Here is a 26,615-nt window from a genome sequence, read left to right on the forward strand (position 1 = left end):
TTTGGGTACCATCTTATTTGCTTTTCGTTTCAAATATTAAGCAGTAGGTGAGGCAGATCCACCACAGTTTTCAAGTGAGGAGACCAACATATCAGCTCACTGTAAGCTTTAAAATTTTTCAGTTACACAGGTGGGCACACTGGAGCCAGAACTTCAAGTTCGGGGTCCTTTCAAATCATCCATCCCTCCTAGCCTCCTGAAGAGTCCTCTTTTAAGCCGAACAGTAGCTGAAACTGAAATTAATTAATTAACTCTCTGTCTCTGACTCTCTCTCATGTATGTAAGTATTCACATGTATATAAAATGTACATTTTTTGGTTTTGGCAACAAGCTTTGTGGGCTCTTACTTCCCCAACCAGGGAGTGAACCCACGCCCATGTCAGTGACAAGTCCTAACCTCTGGACTTCCAGGGAACTCCCTAAAATGTACATTTTAAAAATCATTCTTAAAGTACAGCCTTTATTCACAGTGAATGAATAGCACTAATATTTAATGAAGTTCATTCTTTCACTTTCTTATGATATGTATGCATGTATGCATATCTATCCATTCCAGTATTCTTGCCTGGAGAGTCCCATGGATAGAGGAGCCTGGCAGGCTACAGTCCATGGGGTAGTAAAGAGCTGGACATGGCTGAGTGGCTTAGCACATGCATATCTATATAAAACATATATTTTTTAAAATGTTACAAAATGTTTTAAAAAGTACTATCTTCATGGATAATGATCTCTAGAAAGTCAGTAATATCCACTTCAAGTTCAACGCTATCATCAAAACATGGATGTCATCTAGAAGTCATCTGGTCAACCCCTTCATTTCACAGACGGGGAAACAGACTCAAGAGTGTGAAGTTATCTGCCCAAAGTCATACAGCTGTTTAGTGGCAGAGCCAAGAGTTTTGACACTAACCAAACTGTTCTTCCAATTAAACCAAGCCACCTCAAAAACAGCCTCCCAGATGAAACTGTGTGAGAAATAGAGATGTTTTGTGGTTAAGACATTAATTTAATTTGCCAGGAATTAAAAGTAACACAAATTTTAAGACTCTTATTGACTAAATACAGTTAAGAACCAGCTGTGCAATTTGCTCAAAATATTGCTGTTTCCAAGAGACAACCTAGTGCTGGGAATCCACAGAAGAAAAAAAAATCCTCTATAATAAGCTGAGCACTAACTTCACCTCAGAGAGTTCGTTACAAAGAAAAAGAAGTTCTAACTATTGCATCCAAGAGCTTGTCCTATGTTTCATTTCCAAGAGTATATGTTAGCAAAATCAAAAAGTTTGCATCAAACATTCTCAGCACTGAATGTGGAAACTTCTTCTGAGAATGAGAAGGGCTAAGAAGAGTTAACATCTTAGTTTTTCAAATGAAGAAAAACACAAAGATCCATTCAGTTCTGCAGACAGTATTTTGCCAACATTGCAAAACTATTACTTGTATTACAACAATAAGCAGTAAGCAATATTGTATTTTGGCCTCAGTAGAAAGAAATATTTTTTTCCTCTCTTCCACCCTCTTCCATACACCCCTCCTCTCTCCCTTCCTTTTATTGTTGTTGTTGTTGTTCAGTTGCTAAGTCGTGTCCGACTCTTTGCAACCCCATGGGCTGCAGGACACCAGGCTTCCCTGTCCTTCACTATCTCCTGGAGTTTGCTCAAACTCATGTCCCTTGAGCTGGTGATAGCATCCAACTATCTCCTCCTCTGTTGCCCTCTTCTCCTGTTGCCTTCAATCCTTCCCAGCATCAGGGTCTCTTCCAGTTGAGGGGAATATATTTTCTGTTTGTTGCCTAAACAGGTAATAGATTCAAGAAGCCAGTGGTATCATTTATCATAGCTATAATGTATGTGACTTGAAGAGTTGACCAGTTAGCACATGTCTGACTAAATTAAAATCAATGAAGCTATAGGCTCCATCCCTTTAGTCGAGAGCCCCATGTAATTTCTGGGTTTAATAATCACATGAATGATTTGTCAGTTTAGAGGAACTGTTCGCATTAAGGAGCACAGGATCAGGAAGGGCGGAGCTGACCTAGAGGAGGGTACCTTTGCCAAGCACACTCATCTGTGACCAAATTTTTCTAGGAATGTCACACCTGGGGTACATCTCTGCTGCCATCTTCATATTTGTTGTTTGAGATTTGGAAATATCCCGTTTGGCTCTTTTACTTTCTTCAGTTCAGTTCAATCATTCAGTTCAGTCACTCAGTCAAGTCCAACTCTTTGTGACCCCATGAATCGCAGCACGCCAGGCCTCCTTGTCCATCACCAACTCCCGGAGTTCACTCAGACTCACGTCCATCAAGTCAGTGATGCCATCCAGCCATCTCATCCTCTGTCGTCCCCTTCTCCTTCTGCCCCCAATCCCTCCCAGTATCAGAGTCTTTTCCAATGAGTCAACTCTTCGTATGAGGTGGCCAAAGTATCGGAGCTTCAGCTTTAGCATCATTCCTTCCAAAGAAATCCCAGGGCTGATCTCCTTGCAGTCCAAGGGACTCTCAAGAGTCTTCTTCAACACCACAGTTCAAAAGCATCAATTCTTTGGCACTAGCTTTCTTCACAGTCCAACTCTCACATCCATACATGACCACAGGGAAAACCATAGCCTTGACTAGACGGATCTTTGTTGGCAAAATAGTGTCTCTGCTTTTGAATATGCTATCTAGGTTGGTCATAACTTTTCTTCCAAGGAGTAAGTGTTTTTTAATTTCATGGCTGCAATCACCATCTGCAGTGATTTTGGAGCCCAAAAAAATAAAGTCTGACATTGTTTCCACTGTTTCCCCATCTATTTCCCATGAAGTGATGGGACCAGATGCCATGATCTTTGTTTTCTGAATGTTGAGCTTTAAGCCAACTTTTTCACTCTCCTCTTTCACTTTCATCAAGAGGCTTTTTAGTTCCTCTTCACTTTCTGCCATAAGGGTGGTATCATCTGCATATCTGAGGTTATTGATATTTCTCCTGGCAATTTTGATTCCAGCTTGTGTTTCTTCCAGCTGAACGTTTCTCATGATGTACTCTGCATAGAAGTTAAATAAGCAGGGTGACAATATACAGCCTTTTCCTATTTGGAACCAGTCTGTTGTTCCATGTCCAGTTCTAACTGTTGCTTCCTGACCTGCATACAGATTTCTCAAGAGGCAGGTCAGGTGGTCTGGTATTCCCATCTCTTTCAGAATTTTCCACAGTCTATTGTGGTCCACGCAGTCAAAGGCTTTGGCATAGTAAATAAAGCAGAAATAGAACTCTCTTTCTGGAACTCTCTTGCTTTTTCGATGATCCAGCGGATGCTGGCAATTTGATCTCTGGTTCCTCTGCCTTTTCTAAAACCAGCTTGAACATCTGGAAGTTCACGGTTCATGTATTGCTGAAGCCTGGCTTGGAGAATTTTGAGCATTACTTTACTAGCATGTGAGATGAATACAATTGTGCGGTAGTTTGAGCATTCTTTGGCATTGCCTTTCTTTGGGATTGGAATGAAAACTGACCTTTTCCAGTCCTGTGGTCACTGCTGAGTTTTCCAAATTTGCTGGCATATTGAGTGCAGCACTTTCACAGCATCATCTTCCAGGATTTGAAATAGCTCTACTGGAATTTCATCACCTCCACCAGCTTTGGTCATAGTGATGCTTTCTAAGGCCCACTTGACTTCACATTCCAGGATGTCTGGCTCTCGGTGAGTGATCACACCATCGTGATTATCTGGGTCATGAAGATATTTTTTGATCTTTTTGATCTGTTTATTCTTGCCACCTCCTCTTAATATCTTCTGCTTCTGTTAGGTCCATACCATTTCTGTCCTTTATTGAGCCCATCTTTGCATGAAATGTTCCCTTGGTATCTCTAATTTTCTTGAAGAGATCTCTAGTCTTTCCCATTCTGTTCTTTTCCTCTATTGCTTTGCATTGATCACTGAAGAAGGCTTTCTTATCTCTTCTTGCTGTTCTTTGGAACTCTGCATTCAGATGCTTATATCTTTCCTTTTCTCCTTTGCTTTTCGCTTCTCTTCTTTTCACAGCTATTTGTAAGGCCTCCCCAGACAAGCCATTTTGCTTTTTTGCATTTCTTTTCCATGAGGATGGTCTTGATCCCTGTCTCCTGTACAATGTCATGAACTTCAGTCCATGGTTCATCAGGCACTCTGTCTATCAGATATAGGCCCTTAAATCTATTTCTCACATCCACTGTATAATCATAAAGGATTTGATTTAGGTCACATCTGAATGGTCTAGTGGTTTTCCCTACTTTCTTCAATTTAAGTCTGAATTTGGCAATAAGGAGTTCATGATCTGAGCCACAGTCAGCTCCTGGTCTTGTTTTTGTTGACTGTATACAGCTTCTCCATCTTTGGCTGCAAAGAATAGAATCAATCTGATTTCAGTGTTGACCATCTGGTGATGTCCATGTGTAGAGTCTTCTCTTATGTTGTTGGAAGAGGATGTTTACTATGACCAGTGCATTTTCTTGGCGAAACTCTATTAGTCTTTGCCCTGCTTCATTCCATATTCCAAGGCCAAATTTGCCTGTTACTCCAGGTGTTTCTTGACTTCCCACTTTTGCATTCCAGTCCCCTATAATGAAAAGGACATCTTTTTTGGGGTGTTAGTTCTAAAAGGTCTTGTAGGTCTTCATAGAACCGTCCAACTTCAGCTTTTTCAGCATTACTGGTTGGGGCATAGACTTGGATTACTGTGATATTCAATGGTTTGCCTTGGAAACGAACAGGGATCATTCTGTCATTTTTAAGATTGCATCCAAGTACTGCATTTCAGACTCTTTTGTTGACCATGATGGCTACTTCATTTTTTCTGAGGGATTCCTGCCCACAGTAGTAGATATAATGGTCATCTGAGTTAAATTCACCCATTCCAGTCCATTTTAGTTCTCTGATTCCTAGAATGTCGACGTTCACTCTTGCCATCTCCTGTTTGACCACTTCCAATTTGCCTTGATTCATGGACCTGACATTCCAGGTTCCTATGCAATATTGCTCTTTACAGCATCGGACCTTGCTTCTATCACCAGTCACATCCACAACTGGGTGTTGTTTTTGCTTTGGCTCCATCCCTTCATTCTTTCTGGAGTTATTTCTCCACTGATCTCCAGTAGCATATTGGGCACCTACTGACCTGGGGAGTTCCTCTTTCAGTATCCTATCATTTTGCCTTTTCATACTGTTCATGGGGTTCTCAAGGCAGGAAAACTGAAGTGGTTTGCCATTCCCTTCTCCAGTGGACCACATTCTATCAGACCTCTCCACCATGACCCACCCGTCTTGGGTGGCCTCCTGGGCATGGCTTGGTTTCATTGAGTTAGACAAGGCTGTGGTCCTAGTGTGATTAGATTGACTAGTTTTCTGTGAGTATGGTTTCAGTGTGTCTGCCCTCTGATGCCCTCTTGCAACACCTACCATGTTACTTGGGTTTCTCTTACCTTCTCTTATTTACTTTCTTAGTCAAATAGAAGAAAGAAACTGGGGGATGAAACCCACCATCTTCCTTTGAGTTGTAGATACAAGTTGCTCATTTGTATCCCTGAGTGGTTTTTGTTGTTGTTTTTTCATTTCTATTTTTTGGCCTCACTGCGCAGCTTGTGGCATTGAACCTGTGCCCCCTGCAGTGGAAGCCAAGTGCCAACCCCTGGACCACCAAAGGAAGTCCATGACTTTGTTTTATGTATGTCACAGTTTGAAGAGCTTGCTGAGTCCCATTACTGCTCTGCATACTGAGGTTGTCGGATTTCTTTTTCTTTATTCAGGCATGGCTATTGATCTTTGGACAGTGTTTAATAGGAAAACTTATAAATCTCCACACAGTAGAGCCACTTAACCATAAATATTTGGGTAAGTGGACATGCGGTAACGTGTGTGAAGAGAGATTCCTTGCGTCACTATTGTTCAGCCACCCGACCGATGCTGCCTGAGAGGAGGCGTGTCAAAGTCTTGAACCTGCGCATGATGGAAGTATTCAAACAAAGTATTAGGTGGTGTTTAAAATATTTTAGTCACAAATCAAATGTCAGCTGTAAGTACAGCTTTTATGGAGCACTGCCGCTCTGTATGATGTCACCCATAAAAAATAGAAGTGCCCACACATTTCCATCAGACAGCACTTTTCTCTAAGGAGCCCATTTATTTGGGGGATTCTTTTATAGCATCAGCAAGGCCAGTGAGAAATTTCCATCTGCTGTACTTCTTTCTGCTTCTGCTGGCTCACCATCTCCACTGGCATCCAGCTCAGACAAAGCCACCACCTCCTTTTGTCCAGATTCTACCCACACCCCGCTGGTGTCCGCAGGCACACTGGCTGCTCTTCTGTCCATTCTCCACACAGTTGCCAGGTTATTCAGATCATATCTTCTCCTGCACAAAACTCTGAAATGCTTTCCCTTTTTTTTTTTTAATGTGTTAGGGTTTGACTAGGGAAAGGAAACAACTCTAAGTGAGATGGACCAAGAGATTTATTCAGTCAGTTCAGTTCAGTCGCCAAGTCATGTCTGACTCTTTGTGACCCCATGGACTGCAGCACTCCATGCTTCCCTGTCCATCACCAATTCCTGGAGCTTGCTCAAACTCATGCCATCCAACCATTTCAACCTTTGTCATCCCCTTCTCCTCCTGCCTTCAATCTTCCCCAGCATCAGGGTCTTTTCCAGTGAGTCAGTTCTTTGCATCAGGTGGCCAAATATTGCAGTTTCAGCTTCAGCATCAGTCTTTCCAATGACTATTCAGGACTGATGTCTTTAGGATGGACTGACAGGACCTCCTTGCAGTCCAAGGGACTCTCAAGAATCTTCTCTAACACCACAGTTCAAAAGCATCAATTCTTTGGTGCTCAGCTTTCTTTATAGTCCAGCTCTCGCATCCATACATGACTACTGGAAAAACCATAGCTTTGACTAGACAGACCTTTGTTGGCAAAGTAATGTCTTTGCTTTTTAATATGCTGTCTAATTTGGTCATAGCTTTTCTTTCAAGGAGCACGCATCTTTTAATTTCATGGCTGAAGACACCATCTGCAGTGATTTTGCAGCCCCCAAATATAAAATCTACCACTGTTTCCATTGTTTCCCCATCTATTTCCCATGAAGTGATGAGACCAGATACCATGATCTTCAGTTTCTGAATGTTGAGTTTTAAGCCAACTTTTTCACTCTCCTCTTTCACTTTCATCAAGAGGCTCTTTAATTCTTCTTCACTTTCTGCCATAAGGGTGGTATCATCTGCATATCTGCTGCTGCTGCTGCTGCTAAGTCACTTCAGTTGTGTCCAACTCTGTGCGACCCCATAGATGGCAGCCCACCAGGCTCCCCCATCCCTGGGATTCTCCAGGCAAGAACACTGGAGTGGGTTTCCATTTCCTTCTCCAATGCATGAAAGTGAAAAGTAAAAGTGAAGTCGCTCAGTAGTGTCCAACTCTTAGCGACCCCATGGACTGCAGCCCACCAGGCTCCTCCATCCATGGGATTTTCCAGGCAAGAGTACTAGAGTGGGGTGCCATTGCCTTCTCCCTGCATGTGTGAGGTTATTGATATTTCTCCCAGCAATCTTGATTCCAGTTTGTGCCTCATCCCGCCCAGAATTTCACATGATGTACTCTGCATATAAGTTAAATAATCAGGGTGACAATATACAGCCTTGACATAGTCCTTTCCTGATTTGGAACAAGTCTATTGTTCCATGTCCAGTTCTGACTGTCGCTTCTTGACCTGCATACAGATTTCTCAGGAGGCAGGTCAGGTGGTCTGGTATTCCCATCTCTTTCAGAATTTTCCACAATTTGTTGTGGTCCACACAGTCAAAGGCTTTGACATAGTTAATAAAGCAGAACTAGATATTTTTCTGGAACTCTCTGCTTTTTCAGTGATCCAAAGGGTGTTGGCAATTTGATCTCTGGTTCCTCTGCCTTTTCTAAATCCAGCTTGAACATCTGGAAGTTCATAGTTCACATACAACTGAAGCCTGGCTTGGAGAATTTTAAGCATTACTTGACTAGCGTGTGAGATGAGTGCAGTTGTGCAGTACTCTGAGCATTCTTTGGCATTGCCTTTCTTTGGGATTGGAATGAAAACTGACCTTTTCCAGTCCTGTGGCCACTGCTGAGTTTTCCAAACTTGCTGGCATATTGAGTGCAGCACTTTCACAGCATCATCTTTTAGGATTTGAATTAGCTCAGCTGGCATTCAATCACTTCCACTAGTTTTGATCATAGTGATGCTTCCTAAGGCCCACTTGACTTCGCATTCCAAGATGTCTGGCTCTAGGTGAGTGATCACACCATAGTGATTTTCTGGGTCATGAAGATCTTTTTTCCATAGTTCTTCTGTGTATTCTTGCCACCTCTTCTTAATATCTTCTGCTTCTGTTAGGTCCAGACCATTTCTGTCTTTACTGTGCCCATCTTTGCATGAAATGTTCCCTTGGTACTTCTAATTTTCTTGAAGAGATCTCTAGTCTTTCCCATTCTGTTGTTTTCCTTTATTTCTTTGCATTGATCACTGAGAAAGGCAGAGCTTAGAACTTAAAAAGTTGTTGAAGAAGTGAACTGAAAATCAATTCACCAAACATCAACTTGCCAATTTCACCATTGCTTCTAGAATTAAAATTGTGTATCTCCAATCTAGTCTAGTACCTGGCACAGAAGACATAAGGGCAGAAAGAGGGCTTATGTCTGTGGAATAGGACAGTGCATTGCCATTAAAGAAATTCCATTCAGGCATATGTAAAATATTCAGAGTTCTAGAAGTCCTACTCTGAAATATGAAATATAACTGAAATGAATCTCACTCTAGGTAGACAGAAAAGTCTTAAGCATAATGACGAGGGGGAAGCATGTGGCACAATTTCAATGAAACAAAACTAAATTGCTCCCAAACTACCCACTTACCTCCCAACTCTAATAATTAGGCCGATTTACTCTATATTTTATAAATCATTGACGCATATATTTTCAAAAAAGACTGAGCCTACATATCATCTCTTGTTTCCAGCTCAATGGTATAGTGCCTTTCTCTGAGTCTGTTCTTCTTCTTCTTTATTTTTCTTTAATGTTCTATGCTCTTTTTATCTCTCTCTCTCGACTCCATACCCATTGGAATTGGTAGTGCTGTTTTCTCTGACTGGGCTCTAATAGGAATTGCAGACTTTCCTCAGTCTCTCTGACTGTTCAGATTTCATATGTGAAGTACAAAAATCTTGTGGCAATTGTGTTTATAGCTCTGCCTAACCCCTTCCCCTCCCAGAGAAGGAAATGGCAGCCCACTTCAGTATTCTTGCCTGGAGAATCCATGGACAGAGGAGCCTGGCAGGCTACAGTCCATGGGTTGCAAGAGTCGGACATGACTTATCAACTAAACCACCACCACCACCACCACCACCACTTTCCCCAGTACCTTCTGGGCAGGTGTATGCAGTGCTGAAGTTTGCAAGTCTTCTGTAAAATGCCAGAAGCCTCCTTTTTGTGTTAGGGCTGGGGTTGGGGCTGGAGGGGTGTGGGGGGATTGGAGGGCAGGGAGGTCACTCCTATTTGCACAGCTGTGCACTGCAGCTTTTATTCTGCACTTATTGTCCTCTGTGTTCTGTGCTCTCTCTCTACGGCAGAAGGCCATCAATAGCCCCTTGCCTGCAGATTAAGAAGAGAACAAGTTCCAGGCTGAAAATAGACCCCAAAGGGCTGCCTCATAGAAACCCCATAGTTTCTGCACAGAAACTATGAAATCTACCTGCATACTTTAATCTCACTAAAACAGGGTTCCTCAACCCCTGGGCCATGGACCCGTACCGGCTGGGTTAGGAACCAGCCACATATCAGGAGGTGAGCAGTGGGTCAGTAAGTGAAGTTTCTCTGCATTTACAGCCACTCCCCATTGCTCTCCTTACCAGTTGAGCTCCACCTCCCGTCAGATTAGCCTGTCAGCATTATACTATGGTAGGAGATCAAACCCTGCTGTGAACTGTACATGCGAAGCATCTAGGCCGAGGGCTCCTTCTGAGAATCTAAGGCCTGATGATCTGATTCTGTGTTATGGTGAGTTGTATAATTAACTCATTATGTATCACAATGTAATAGTAACAGAAATAAAGTGCCCAATAAATGTAATGCACTTGAATCATCCCCAAACTATTCCTTCCACATCACCACCCCACCCCTTCGTCCATGGACAAATTGTCTTCCGAAAAACCAGTCTCTGGTGCCAACAAGGATGGAGATCACTGCACTGAAAGACATTCTAGCTTAGAGTGGTGTTGGGTCTACTTTGTTCTTTAATCTTTTCTTATCTTTTAAGTATGGGCTACATTGTATGTGATCATAGGAAGCACCAACTAGTTCTGCCTGAGAGTGTTAGAGGAATTTCCTAGAGGAGATGACAGTTCTTAAATGATATTTTTTCACGAAGACTCACAGTTTGTGAGCTTGAAACTTCCAACATTGCTCTTTCAAATCTAGATCAATTAAATATGTGGTTTGGCACTTTTCTAGTAAAAGCAATAGCGTTTTGTCAATTTATCCAAGTTTCTGGCCCCTGGAGATACTCCAGGAACACATCTGTAAGATCACCAGCCAGAAGGAGGGAAAGAACCAGTGAACCCATATGGAACACTGAGTCTATTACTAAATGATACTTTGATTCCATCAACTGAAGGAACTAGCTACAGTCACAAGGAATAAAGCATTGAACAGTGGGTTCTTGGACATCATCAATGGAAAATATTGCCCTCTGTAGTGACTGGCAGCTACAGAGTAATTCTATAAATAGGCAAACATCTTCTGTTATGACCGCCATGTGAAATATTTAGCTGTTGGAAGCCTGACTTGCAGAAGAGCACTCTCAAGCAAAAATTAATGGCCATGCTAGCCACAAGTCCTAAAGTTCTCTGTCAAACAGGCTAAATCAATCCTCTATGCATTGCACACCAATATATGTCAAACACTTGGATTCCAGATGATTGCAGTGGCTTGATATAAAGTGACCCCATAACTCAGTATTCCGCTTTCTCTATCTTTATTTTCACCTTGTCTTACATATGCACTGTACCTGTTACAAATTTGTCCTATACCCACTATGCCCCTAAATGATGACTTTTTTAATCAATCACTTCCTCTAAAAAGGAATAATGCAGGACATATATGAGTTTCCAAAGTCAGCATAACAAAGGTGTGTGCTGAGTCCCAGACACTTGGATGGGTCGTTTTACCTGTGCTATATAATTTAATTTCATTCTTATGACAGCCTATGAAATGTGCACTGTTGCTCTAATTTACAGATGGGAAAACTGATGCTCAGAAAGTCACAAAGGACCATCCTCAAAGGGATGTGGTTCCCTGGCAAAGGGGGAAACAGTTTCAGAATTTCATTTAAAGGAACAAAGTGAAAGAACAAATATTTAATGAAATATTTAAAAGAGTTAAACTCATTGGGACACAGTCAGTTAGTAGTTCTCAGGGTCTTGGGAAAGAGAAAATGGGGAATTATTGCTTAATGTTTACAGAGGTTTTGTCTGGAGTGATGAAAAAGTTTTGGAAACAGATGCTGATGATGTTTGCAAAACATGGTGAATGTAATTAATGCCACTGTACTGTACATTTAAAAATTGTGGTCCAATGATTAAGAATCCACCTTCCAATGCTGGAGACGTGGGTTCAATCCCTGTTTGGGGAGCTAAGATTGCAACTGAAGAGCTGTAACTAGAGAAGCTTGAGTGCACCTCAACTAGAGAAAAAGCCTACATGCAGTAATGAAGACTCCACAGAGACAAATTTTTTAAAACCCACAAAACTGTTAAAAGGCAAATTGTATGCTATATATATTTTGTGCTTCCCAGGTGACTCAAATGGTAAAGAATCTGCCTGCAATGTGGGAGACCTGGGTTTGATCCCTGGGTTGGGAAGATCCCCTGAAGGAGGGCTTGGCAACCCACTCCAGTATTCTTGCCTGGAGAATCCCTATGGACAGAGGAACCAGGCGAGCTACAGTCCATGGGGTCGCAAAGAGTCTGACATGACTGAGCACAGTAAAGGTGGCTCAGTGTTGAAGAATCGCCTGCCAATGTAGGAGACTGGAATTCAATCCCTGGGTCGGGAATATCCCCTGGAGAAGGAAACGGCAACCCACTCCAGTATTCTTGCCTAGGAAATCCCATGGATGGAGGAGCCTGGTGGGCTATAGTCCATATCCCCTAGAGAAGGAAATGGCAACCCACTCCAGTATTCTTGCCTACGAAATCCCATGGATGGAGGAGCCTGGTGGGGTGCAGTCCATATGATCACAGAAGAGTCAGACATGACTTAGCAACTAAACAACAACATATATATTTTACTATAATAAAAAAAGATGGGAGAGGAGGGGAAAAAAAGCAACAATGTGAGAGCTTCAAAGGACACTCCGTTTTACTCAGTTCCCGGTAGATTTCTTCTGCCATCCCTTGGATGTGTCTGGTTGGTCCTCCAGTGTCTGTCTCTGGCCGTGGTTTTGTCCTTGACCGTGTACCTTCATCACTTTCAGGATATCCTTTCTCTTTTCCAAGTGAAACCCCTTCATTTATGAAATGAAAAGCTGTGGAATTGGGATCTTTGCTGTTATCGATACAAACTTGGTGCAGACTTATTTGTGTTACAAATGAAAGTAAACAGAGGATAAACAGAGTGGTATTTGTTCTTTTTAGAGACAATAGATTTCCGTTTTAGAATGCACAGTTGCTTCCATTAAGCCTAAGAATTTTTGCTTTTAAAATTTTTGAAATGTATTTCTGACTGTGTGCTCTAGACAAAATAAAACACCTAGAATGGAGAAGTTTGTTTGTTTGTGTTTTTTCATTATTAGGCCTAGACATGCTCCTTCTAGCTGTTTTTTGGGGAATAATCTGTGAAATGATCAATTTTGTTGTATTCCTTTTTATATCTCCAGTTTTGACACAGTGGACCTGGTATCATGTGGCTAGTAAATGAGTCATGGAATGATCAGTCATCACAGTATATTTAATTTAGCTGAAAAATGACATATGGCTACTGATCTATGGCTACTTCGGATATAAGTTATTGATTATGAAGGTTTTTTAATGGACATTATCGTTGAATTATCCAAAGAAGCATAGCTCTAATGAGATAAAATTAAGCAAAAGAAAAATGTGAACTGAATATCAAGAAATACTTCCAGTAGATGAACTTGGGATTAAATCAGACAGAGAAGTCCCAGTGAAAGTGGTTGGGGGACATTTAACACCATGAACGCTACTTCGAGCTGCAGTGAACTTAAACAATTTACAAGCGACAGACTCTGACTTTGGCAGGATGATGAGTGAGATCGTATCTCTAGTTTCATTGATTCTCTTACCCTGGTATACATTCACAGCCTCACATCCCCTATGGACAGAATTTATGTGTGTGTTAAATTTTCTGATTATCGTTTTCTTTTTTCCAGGAAACACTCTTTTTAGAGCATCGCCTGGTCCCATCAGAAATGTCTTCCTTAAGTGGGAAAGTTCAAACGGTCCTGGGCCTTGTGGAGCCTGGCACACTGGGTCGCACCCTGACCCACGAACATTTGACAATGACCTTCGACTGCTGTTACTACCCACCTCCTCCAAGCCACGAAGTTATCTCCAAGGAGCCTATTATAATGAAAAATTTATTTTGGATCCATAAAAACCCTTATTCCCATAAAGAAAATCTGCAGCTGAATCAGGAGACGGAAGCTATCAAGGAAGAACTGTTGGATTTTAAAGCCAAAGGTGGAGGAGCTTTGGTGGAAAACACAACCACTGGGATCAGCCGAGACGTGCGGACCTTGAAGTGGCTTGCGGAAGAGACTGGCGTCCACATCATAGCTGGGGCTGGCTTTTATGTGGATGCGACTCACTCTTCAGAGACCAGAGCCATGTCAGTGGAGCAGGTATCAATAAAAGCCTTCATTTCTTGGACAACTGTTGTTGTTGTTCTTTAGCCTCTAATTCATGTCCAACTCTTTTGCAACCCCATGAACTATATAAACCACCAGGCTCCTCTGTCCATGGGATTTCCCAGGCAAGGATACTGGAGTGGGTTGCCATTTCCTTCTCCAGGACATCTTCCCGATTCAGGGATCGAACCCTTGTCTCCTGCTTGGCAGGTGGATTCTTTACCACTGAGCCACCAGGGAAGCCCTTCTTGGACAGTATTTGTGTGTAAATTCAGAACAGTCAGCCCTTCAAACCTTGGATTATCCCTACACGTCATCTACATTTGGAAATGTCATTGGCTCAGAGGCATGCTATGGAAATTTGCCAGCTAGCAAAGACATCTGTCACTGGGACCTAAATTAGGAACATTTCATTTTACAAAGAAACAGTGTCCTGGAAGAAGATCTTAATGCATGGGTCACCAAAAAACCTGATATGTTCATACTTCGATTCCCGTATATGATATTGGCTCAGTAGTGGTGGCACAGGCTTTGTGTAAATCTCAACTTTCCATTGTAAGCTTCAGTTATGCAACCTCAGTTTTCTTTCTGGATTTTATAATGTAACCGGCAATAAAAATTCACTGTAGGGTGAAATTTGGCAGGCATAGACTTGGCACTTTTGCAAATATGTTTCCTTCTCCTTTTACAAAACAAGACGGGTAGAAGAAAATCCACTTTCCTGTTTTTGTTTAAATAGGATCTTAAGCAAGAATGGGCAGAAGGAAAAGTAAATCTTTCAGGGATTAAAGAGAAAGAATAAGCCACAAAGCTTTTTTGCATGTCTATGTGTGTTCCTTCTATATATGCACATAATACAAATGTATATGTATTTACATGTATATGTATATATTCATGTGTATCTTCCATTATCTGTTTCATAGGCATAGAATGTCAGCTGCAGCCTTTGCAAAGAATCAGTTAATCTTTAAAATACTTTATATTTCAGATTTTTATCTGCATTTTTCCCAATCAGGTCTTTCTCTTTTTAATTGGTGTCATATTTATTTATTTATTTATTTTTGGCCACACCGTGCAGCATGCAGGATCCTAGTTCCCTGACCAGGGAGTGAATCCAGGCCCCCTGCATTGGGAATATGGACTGCCAGTCTGTGTGTGTGCTCAGTCGTGTCCAACTCTTTGCCAGCCTGCCAGGCTCCTCTGTCCATGGGATTCTCCAGGCAAGGATACTGGAGTGGGTTGCCATTTTCTTGTGGCAAGTCTCTTGTGTCTCCTGCATTGGCAGATGGATTCTTTACCACTGAACCACCAGGGAAGCCCAGGGACATACTCAAATATATATATATATATTTTTAATTGGTCCCTTTATATACACTGATATTATTTGAAGACTATCCTGATATCAGGGATTACACATTCCTCTAACCACACTTAGCAGTAACTATAAAAAGGAACTGTCCCAAAATGTCATCTTAGAATTGTGTGCTGGGAATTTGCTTTGCTGCATAGTGTAGCTTCCCTGGTGGCTCAGATGGTAAAGAATCTGCCTGACCCAGTTTCGGTCACTGGGTCAGGAAGATTTCCTGAAGAAGGGAATGGCAATCCACTCCAGTATTCTTGCCTGGAGAATGCCATGAACAGAGAAACCTGGAGGACTATAGCCTATGGGGTTGCAAAGAGTCGGACATGACTGAGTGACTACGCTTTCTTTTTCATAGTGTAAAGGGAACTTCCCAGGAGGCTCAGTGGTAAAGAATCCACTTGCCAATGCAGGAGACACTAGTTCAAATCCCTGGGTCAGGAAGATCTCCTGGAGAAGGAAATGGCAATCCACTCCAGTATTTTCACCTGGGAAATCCCATGGATAGAGAAGCCTGAGAGGCTACAGTCCATGGAGTCACAATGAGTCAGATACATCTTAGCAACTAAACAACAAGAACAGTAGGGCAAAGGACAGAATAAATAATAGAGGATTAAAGAATTACTTGTTACGGTTGACACAGGCTCAAAAGACAGTCTTTTTACATTCTACATGCCCCTAAGATTAAATTATGGATTTTTATCTCAATGAATGAATGAATGTACAATTATGTACTCTTAAGTCACTTTTCCCCATGTAGCTTCCTAAATCCATGGATTTCTTGTAAAATAATCACAGTAAGATACTATCAAATCTTTGATTTAGAGTAACTTGTGTTTTTTGTGTTTTTTTTTTTTAATTAAAATTTTTAAAAATTTTTCTTTGGAGTATATTCGATTACCAATGTTGTGTTAGTTTCAGGTGTCCAGCAAAGTGATTCAGTGATACATATACATGTATAACTTTTCAAATTCTTTCTTTTTGCCACACTGTGCAGCATGTGTCATCTTAATTCCCCAACAAGGGACTGAACCCGGGCCCCTTGCATTGGGAGTACAGAGTCTTAACCACTTAAATTCTTTTAGAGTAACTTTTTGAATTTGAGATTTTGCCAGTAAAATGCCTTTCTCATTTGCCAATATTAACTGAATGAATGTTGAATACATTTATACCTTTTTAAAATAATGAGTGACTCAATGAATAAATTCACTCACATACTGTATTGGCTCTCTGTTGAAAAATCTAGTCTATAAATTTTCATTCTCTCTTCCTTAGCTTACTGATGTCCTTGTTAATGAAATTCTCTGTGGAGCCGATGGAACCAGTATCAAGTGCGGCGTTATTGGGGAAATTGGTTGCTCCTGGCCTCTGACTGACAGTGAAAGAAAGGTTCTGCAGGCAACAGCTCACGCCCAGACTCAGCTTGGCTGTCCTGTTATTATTCATCCCGGCAGGAATCAAAGTGCACCATTTCAGATTATCCGAGTGTTGCAAGAAGCTGGAGCAGACATCTCCAAAACAGTTATGTCACACCTCGATAGGTAAGCAGAACATCTACCAATTAATGTCAACCATCACGTGATTCATGGATAATCAAATAAATAGAATCATCAGATCAATGAAACACTAGAGAAAACTACCAACTACACGTTAGATAGTATTTAGAAAGTTTTACCATAAACATTAATAAAAGCCACTGATGCCGTTTTTGTGTCCCTACTCTGTGTCAGTACCCTAGGTATTTTGCATACACCATTTCTTTTAATTTAGTTAATCCTTCATAACCCTTCAAGGTAGGTATCACTGCTTTGCCTCAAGGTATGATGTCACAGTTGGTGTCAATTCCAACTGCTTAGTGTTTACCAGTAGTTAGAGTGATTAATTTATCTGCAAATATAAAGGGAAGGCAAATTGGTTTCATTCTGAGAATAACACACATATAAATGTTGAGGTTTGCTATTGTGACTGATGGTTTGAATCATCTGAATTTTGGAAAAGGCAATGCTAAAAAAGTAATAGTAATACGTATATTATTTGTTTGGTGGTATTATATCTTAGTTTCCTATGGTTCTGTAACAAATTGTAAGAAACTAGGAGGCTTCAAGCAGTAGAAATGTATTCTCTGACAGCTCTGGAGACCAGCAGTCTGAAATTAAGGTGTTGGCAAGGCTGTGCTTCCTCCAAGGACCTACAAGGAGGAGACTTCTTTGCTGTTTTCACCATCTGGTGGTTCCAGGCTTTCTTTGGTTTGTAGCCACCTAAATTCAATTTCTGCTCTGTCTTCAGATGGCCTCCTCAAGCCCGTCTGTGTCTCCCCTTTTGTTTCTTATGAGGACACCGGTCACTAGATTTAGTGCCCACCCAGATCATCCAGAATGACCTCATCTCAAAATCGTCAACTTAATTACATCTGAAAAGACCCTCTTTCCAAATAGGGTCACTTTCAAAGATTCAGAGAGTTGAAACATGGACATGTCTTTTTGAGGTCCACCACTCAGCCTCCTCATATTATATTGGATGTGTAGGGTCAGTAAAATAACTGACTATATAATGAGACATTAGCTACAGTTATCGGAATGAAAAAGTCCAACAATGTTGCAAAGGCTAGACACTGGTCCTTACACTGAACTGACGAAGGAATTAACATAGTACCAATGAGGATAATAATACATTACAATTGCTTCTATCTTGCAAAGTGAAATAAAGCCATGTTAGCAGACTGATAAATCCTGATCATGAGACCTGACAGTCTACTGTTTAATAAATTAATGTTCCTATGGAATGTATTGGCAAAATGCTTCATCTTGATAAAAACACTGTAAAATCCTGTGCAGAAAAAATATTAAACATGTTACAGTTGTGGCAGAACAGAGAAGCCAATGTTAATGGGAAAACTGAGGGACATCGAGGTAAAGGCAGTTGTTCTGGCAGCTGGTATCCAGATCAATACTTGGCAATCTTCAGGAATCTTCTGGTTGTACTGATAAAATACAAGGATGCTTCTCAATAATGGTCACTGAGGTAGTACATCACAGTGTGAAGAACAGAATCTTTGGACTCAGAGACACCTTCTTGTAAATCTTGCCTCTATCATTTGCTCTGAGGTCTTGGGTAGCTTCATTTGAATTTAAAATAATGTATTTTTTATCATATTTTGTATGATATGGTATGTATATAGCACCTTTAATCAATAAGATGATTTTTAATTCTTTTTAAACAGTGTGAAATATATCAGACATGCAAAAGTATATAGATAATATATATTTTTAAAATTTAAAAATATTTATTAGGTTCTTGAAAACATTGTGTTCTGCTGTTATCATGTAAATGCTCTCTATATATCCATTAGACTACAGTTGTTAATGGTGGTGTTCAAATAGTCTATATTTCTACTGATCTTTTGATTTCTCAATTTATTGGTTACCATGAGAAGTATGTTAAAATCCATCATGGTGGATTTTTAGTTTCTGATTGTATATATTTCAATTTTTGCATCATATATTTTGAAGCTATATTATCACGTGCATACAAATTATTATTTTTCCTGGTGAAGTGCAATATATCAACATGTATTGAGCTGCTCTACATTGTAATGTGAATACTGGGGTCGGGGGGGTTGATTTTAAAAGCTGTTTTACCTGATGTTAATGTGCCTATACCAGTCTTTACATGTTTGTCTTTATAGTTTATGTGTGTCTTATATAAAAAGCATATGGCTGGGTTTGGAGTTTTACCCAGCCATATTCTTTTTATATGTCAAACCCAATGTTTTACATTCACGATGTTTACTGATTTTTCGTCATAGTTACTGTTGAAATTTCTTGATTTATTTTTATTGTTTCATTTTCATCTCCATATTCTATTCTTCCCCTTCTTTGGAAGGTATGTATACTATTTATATTCTATTAGTGGTTACAGTAGAAAACTCAACATGTATATTTAACGCATAGAATTTTAAAAGTTTTGAAAACAGTAAATATTTTTACCTTCCTTCCTAGTAATACAAGGACTTTAAAATCCTTCAGCCTTAATTATAATCTAAGTTATGTTTAAATTTTTCAGGATGTGGGGTTTACTTGATTTTTTAAAACCCAGTAATTAGATATTATTTTGCTATTCAAAACATGGTCAGTATATATTTAGATTAATGTTTTTGCTTTTTTCCTTTGCTTACCATTTTTTCCTCACATGTCAGATCTTTACCCTTGAAATATTACTAATTTCCTGAGGTACATCATTTGAAGTTTCTTTACTGAGGGTCTGTTTTGGTAATAAATACTTAGGTTTCATGTGTCTGAAAATGACTTTATTCCTTCATTCATAAGGAATAATTTAATATAATAGATAATTTATAATAATGAATTAGAATGGATAATTCTACTTAAAAGTTATTCTCCCTAAGTCCTTTAAAGATATTCCATTTTCAACTGACATGTATTATTGCTGTTATATCAGCTTTTAGTAATTGTGTTTCCTTTTAAGTTATCTGTCCTTTTTTCAGATTACTTGTCGCATCTTTGTCACCTGTTCTGTATTTTCCCCTATGAGCTATTTCGGTGTGAATTTCTTTTTTATTTTGTTGCTTGGAATTCCTGGGTAGGAAGGTATTTTTCCATTGTTTCTGAAAAACTTCAGCCATTGTCTCTTCAAATATTGCTTCCTATTTCCTTATTATATGCATTGTAGACTATATGTTGATACATGTAGGATCTTAATACCTGTACTTCATTATCCATTTGTGTCTTTGAGCTGTAATTTCTTCAGTCTCATCTTCCTATTTACTACTTCTCTCTCCAGTGGAATCAATCTGCAGCTTAGTCCATCGGTTTGGTTTATAACATTAAGAACTATAGATTTTTTCCTTCTATAAGTTCCATTTGGTTACTTTTCAATTCTCCTTGGTTAATTTTGATCATTTATTTTTCCTTCATCATATTTTCAGCTTCATCTTTTAAAATTATCAAAAATACAATCTTAACTCTGTAGTTAATAAACCTAATTTCCACTGTCTTTTTCCTCTGACCTTATAGTTTGTTGGTTTTTCTGGCCCTCATTCATTATTTCCTTGTAAAATGTTACTGTGATCTTAGATTGCTTGGAAATTATTATCAATTCTGGGTTGGAGGGTATTTTCCTGTTTTTTTGTTTTCTTTTGTTTGTTTCTTATAGGTAGTTAGGGGTCATTACTAACTTGAGACTACTTTGAACTAAATTTTTAAAAATTATAAACCAACTTTTACTGTGGTAAAATACATACTGCTGAAGAATTGATGCTTCTTGGAGAAGACTCTTGAGAGTCCCTTGGACTGCAAGGAGATCCAACCAGTCCATCCTTAAAGAAATCAGTCCTGAATATTCATTGGGAGGACTGATGCTGAAGCTGAAACTGCACTACTTTGGCCACCTGATGTGAAAAACTGACTCATTAGAAAAGACCCTGATGCTGGTAAAGATTGAAGGCAGGAGAAGAAGGGGATGTCAGAGGATGAGATGGTTGGATGGCATCACCAACTCAATGGACATGAATTTGAGTAAACTCTGGAAGTTGGCAATGGACAGGGAGGCCTGGCATGCTGCAGTCCATGGGGTTGCAAAGAGTCGGTTGCATGACTGAGCAACTGAACTGAACTGAAAATACATAGAACATAAAAGTTACCACCTCAACCATTTTGAAGTGTCAAGTTCAGTTGTTTTTGGTACATTCACATTGTCTGGCAACTAATCTCTAGAACTCTCTTCATCTTGCACAACTGAAACTCTATGGCCATGAAACAACAATATCCCCTCTCCCTTCCCCACTCCTCAACCCCAGTCCATGGCAAACACCATTCTACTGGCGTCTCTATGAATGTGACTACTACAGGTATCTCATATATGTACAATTGTACCGTATTTGTCTATCTGTAACAGCTTAAATGTTTCAGGGTTTTAGAACCACACAGATGCTATGAATTTTGACCCCTAAATTCAGTAAGTACAGGTTTGTGGTTATTGATTCTCATGGAAGGAGACTCTTTTCCTGACTACCTCCATTCCACCAGAAGACAAGACTGAGGAAGAAATAAAATCTCTAAAGACTCCTTCTGTGGGCCAGGTTTTTACTGAGTCAATCCACATGGGTGTTTTTTGGGGGAGTGAAATTAGTACTCCCTTTATGTGCTGATGGAGGCTATATCTCTGATTTATCTCTGTTCAGCCCCAGCACTTTCTCACTTCACCCTTTGAAACCCTCCAGGCATGGATCACAATAAACTGTGGAAGATTCTGAAAGAGATGGGAATACCAGACCACCTGACCTGCCTCTTGAGAAACCTGTATGCAGGTCAGGAAGCAACAGTTAGAACTGGACATGGAACAACAGACTGGTTCCAAATAGGAAAAGGGGTACATCAAGGCTGTATATTGTCACCCTTCTTATTTAACTTATATGCAGAGTACATCATGAGAAACGCTGGGCTAGAAGAAGCACAAGCTGGAATCAAGATTGCCAGGAGAAATATCAATCACCTCAGATATGCAGATGACACCACCCTTATGGCAGAAAGTGAAGAGGAACTAAAAAGCCTCTTGATGAAAGTGAACGTGGAGAGTGAAAAAGTTGGCGTAAAGCTCAACATCCAGAAAACGAAGATCATGGCATCTGGTCCCATCACTTCATGGGAAATAGATGGGGAAACAGTGGAAGCAGTGGCTGACTTTATATTTTTGGGCTCCAGAATCACTGCAGATGGTGACTGCGGCCATGAAATTAAAAGACGCTTACTCCTTGGAAGAAAAGTTATGACCAACCTAGATAGCATATTCAAAAGCAGAGACATTACTTTGCTGACTAAGGTCCATCTAGTCAAGGCTATGGTTTTTCCTGTGGTCATGTATGGATGTGAGAGTTGGACTGTGAAGAAAGCTGAGCACTGAAGAATTGATGCTTTTGAACTGTGGTGTGGAGAAGACTCTTGAGAGTCCCTTGGACTGCAAGGAGATCCAACCAGTCCATCCTGAAGGAGATCAGCCCTGGGATTTCTTTGGAGGGAAGGATGCTGAAGCTGAAACTCCAGTACTTTGGCCACCTCATGTGAAGAGTTGACTCATTGGAAAAGACTCTGATGCTGGGAGGGATTGGGGGCAGGAGGAGAAGGGGATGACAGAGGATGAGATGGCTGGATGGCATCACGGACTCGATGGACATGAGTCTGAGTGAACTCCGGGAGATGGTGATGGACAGGGAGACCTGGCATGCTGCGATTCATGGGGTCGCAAAGAATCAGACACGACTGAGCGACTGAACTGAACTGAACAGAAAAAGAGCAATCTGACTAAAAATGGGCAGAAGATCTGAATATATATTTCTCCAAAGAAGACATAGAGATGATGAACAGGCACATGAAAAGATGCTCAATATCATTAATCATCAGGCAAATTAAACCACAGTGAGATATCATCTCACACCTGTCAGAATGGCCATCATCAAAAAGAACACAAATAACAAATGTTGGCAAGGATGTGGAGATAAGGAAACCTTTGTATAGTGTTGGTGGGAGTGTAAGTTGGTACAGCCACATGGAAAACAGCATGGAGGTTTCTCAGAAAACTAAAGATAGAAGGCGTACATAACCCAGAAACTTCACTCCTGGATATAAAGCCCCAAAAGCCAAAAACAATGATTCGAAAAGATATGTGCACCCCGAATGCTCACAGTAGCATCATCTGCAATTGCCAAGATGTGGAAGCAACTTCAGTGCCCATCAACAGATGACTGGATAAAGAAGTGATATACAGTACTCCATTATATATAATGGAATACTACTCAGCCATAAAACGGAATGAAATTTTGCCATTTGCAACTACATGGATAGATAGGGTGCTACTAGAGAATGACAGACACTATATGATATCACTTATGTGTGGAATCTAAAAAATACAACAAACCAATGACTATAACAAAAAAAAAAAAATGAGCTCACAGATAAAGAAAACAAACTAGTGGTTACCAGTGGGGAGAGGGTAGGGGGAGGGATAAGGTAGCAGAAGGGGATTAAGAGGTCTAAACTACTATGTATAAAATAAATAAGCCACAGTGATATTCTATACAACACAGGGAATATAGTCAATATTTTATAACTAATAAATGGAATACAAGCTTTGAAAGTTGTGAATCACTATGTTGTACACTAGAAAGTTACATAATGTTATACATCAATTACACTGCAATAAAAAAAACGTGGGAAAACAGCAGCTCTGGGTCACCCCTACACCTCATTTCTCTGCTCTCTCTTTTGTTTCTGCCCCCCCCCCACCCCCCAAGCAAGTCCTTTGCTTTCCTACCAGCTTAGACAGGCATTTTAAAATATGATCTGTTATCCCCTTTCATTTTATTCATTATTTTACATGTACTCTGCTTGGAAGTTTTCCTGTGAATGTTCAGCCTGCCTTACTGCTTAAACTGGCTCCAGCTAATTCTTAAAGAATCTTTAAGATTCTTAAAGAATCTATCTGTTTATAGCTAGACATGTAAGCAAGTTAGAAAATGATGCTTGCTCAGTTGCTTAGTCATGCCCGACTCTTTGCAATGCCATGGACTATAGCCCACCAGGTTCTTCTGTCCATGGGATTGCCCAGGTAAGAAGAGTGGGTTGCCATTTCCTTCTCCAAGCCAGAAATTCAACTTATGGATTGGCATATGGATTCTTTACCACTGAGCCATCAGGGAAGCCCTAGAAAATGATGCTTGGCCTTAATAGAACATAACCTTTCACTGGAAATTGTGAGATAAACTTTAACTTTTAAAACAGTAGGACTTCTCTGTTAAGAAAATCAAACTATACCCCTGATCAGGGAACTAAGATCCTACATGCCATGCAGCCAAAAGGTTTAAAAAATAACTAAATAAAATAAAATTGAGTCTTTAAAAATATTTTAATAAATAAAAAATATATAATATATATGCATACATATTATGTCTGTATATATATGTGTTTACTTTTGGCTCACAAAATCAACATGTATAGGTGCACAAATATGTGTACACACACTTGTATATGTATTTTCGTTTGAACAATAAAGCTACACTATCTCAGTTTCATTGACTGCCATTTCATTGCCTCTTCTAAAAATGGCCTGGGATGGAAAGTAGAGCTTGACCTGACATCAGCCAAACTCAGAGCATCCTAGAAAATCCTGAGACCAATCCTAGAACAGTCACCCATTCTGTACCCATACAGGGATGATTCAGGGTTCCAGTGTCTAAAAAAACAGTACTGTACCTATAAGTATGAGTATTTCAGAGCACAGGCAAATTAGGGGAAATGGCCTCACAAAAAGGAGTGCACTGGGAAAAACAAACCAAATAAAGTAACAGAAGAAAAAATTCAGGGGGGCAGAGGCGGGCAACTTTAGCTTTTTGATGTGAGTGTTCACAGCAAGACAGTTGCCAGGCTAACGTTTGACTAGGTCATCTTTTCTCAGACTCTCCGAAGTCCACTGGGCCGCACACACAGTCTGATCTGTGTTGAAAGGGCAAGGACTTCAGCTTCTATAATGGGGACACATCACAAAGAACATGTATTTCGTGTAACAAAATGCACAGACAACACACACAAAAAGAAGAGAATCCTGAAAACAAGCCTTCCAGGAAAACAACAACAGAAATTTGGGGCATAAAGGAAAAGGTTCTGAACCTGCAGGCTGTTGTGGTTGCCGGTAGCAAGTTAAGATGCTAGCTCTGTCCTGTGAACTTGTTTTAGGACACTGGGCTTTCTAGCTTTTTACAGGCTTTCAATCCCTGTAAAACTGTTCATTCCTTTCTTTAAAGGTAGGATTTCTATCATTTGAGAATACAAAATACAATTACTTCAGAGTCAGAGTACTTAATGATAGGGAAATATAAGTAAATAAATGATATATGATAAAAAATAAAATACTTCAGGGTGTCCATAATCCTGGACACCTTTAATTTATTAAAGCAATAAGTATTTTTGAAGATATGTAACTCTTCACTCACATTCAGACATAAGGTATTTTATCTTACAATACATGCACATACACAAAAAATAACAACACTGTGATAGGCCTAGCCAAAAGAAGCAGTTGGGACCCTGAGAGGGAAGGGTTAATGAATGGCCATCACCTTAGGACACTCTAAACCATATTGTTGTCACGTGACCATTTGTGACCTGCTTCAGGTCATTTGCCTGGAGACAACAGCCTGACAAGATAAATCTGCTTCTGTGTCTAGTCCCCTCCCCTAACCATCTGTTCTCTTTAGGAAATGCAGGCCGGTGGAAGTGCCCAGGAATGCAGCGGGTGTAACCCTAGGGAACATCACAGGGGGGTGCCCTTGACAGTTACAGCCACCCAAAGTCAACATCTGTCAGAAAATAACACCAGCATTTCCGTGTTGCTGTCTGGGTTTTTAATCCACAAAGGCTTTGTGCCTTTTAATCACTTACTAAAACTTGTCTATCTGTTAAAACTCCAGCCACATTTTCAGGTGGCATGTCATCATAGCCCTGCCTCTGGGCCTGGTCTGATATAGGATATATGTGATGGAAGAAGACAACCCAGGGAGAGTCTTGTTGCCACCTGCCTCCAAGGAAGTTTTATCTGCCATGGACTATAGAGTAGCTGTAGGTATTTTTATGACAACAAAATTCTTTCATTATCAAGGAAGGTGGGGTAGAAAGACATGGTTGGAAGGTATTTGGGCACTAGCTATTTGCTGATCAAACTCCAAGCCCCTGGGAGGGCAACAGACAGGTGCTGTGTCTCAGTCTTTTTCTACTTAATTATGTATTTAACAAAACAGAGGGCTTTGATGGATACCCGGGGCCTAGAGTTTGATTAGGGGCACAATGATAATTAAGTGCAGGAACACGGCACATCTCTCTGAAAATCTCTCCCCATGGAAGGCAGAGGAATATTACCTGAGGGTTTCTGAAAGAGAAGGCAGAGCACAGGGGATGGACTATCAACACATGTTATTCTCTTTAGCCCTGATTATTCATGCCAAATTTGCCCACGTCTTTAAAGGATGCAATTTTGATACATTTTTTCATGCTCTTAATTAGATGAAGTAATGGAGTGAAGAATAATTTCATTTATTCTTTCATTCACCAAATATCTGTTAAGTGTCTAAGTACCGTATATCAGACACTAGGATGTAGCAAGGAGCAAGACCCACTTTCTGGCTTCAACATGAATATTCCATTATAATTATGGTGGCTTAACCTTAAGGGTGTTTTTGTAAAGCCACCCCAAAATAATTATGTGGGATCCTTGGAACTGCATCCTTTTAATTCCTATGAATGCTAGTGACTTAATGTGAAACCATTCAAACACAATTCCAGGCAGAAATTTAGCAA

At 40.2% G+C, this 26,615-nt stretch overlaps 1 protein-coding gene across 1 annotated transcript in view; it reads left to right on the forward strand.

The window, feature by feature from the left end:
* PTER (phosphotriesterase related) overlaps positions 1–26,615 on the forward strand; it is a 78,632-nt gene that overhangs the window by 29,772 nt on the left and 22,245 nt on the right. The window contains exons 2-3 of the mRNA XM_068987700.1: positions 13,422–13,892; positions 16,534–16,799. Of these exons, the coding sequence (XP_068843801.1) occupies positions 13,461–13,892; positions 16,534–16,799 (698 nt within the window). The 5' untranslated portion in view covers positions 13,422–13,460. The remainder of the gene's footprint in view (positions 1–13,421; positions 13,893–16,533; positions 16,800–26,615) is intronic.

The sequence above is a fragment of the Capricornis sumatraensis genome, chromosome 15, assembly GCF_032405125.1.
Source record: "Capricornis sumatraensis isolate serow.1 chromosome 15, serow.2, whole genome shotgun sequence".
NCBI lineage: Eukaryota > Metazoa > Chordata > Mammalia > Artiodactyla > Bovidae > Capricornis > Capricornis sumatraensis.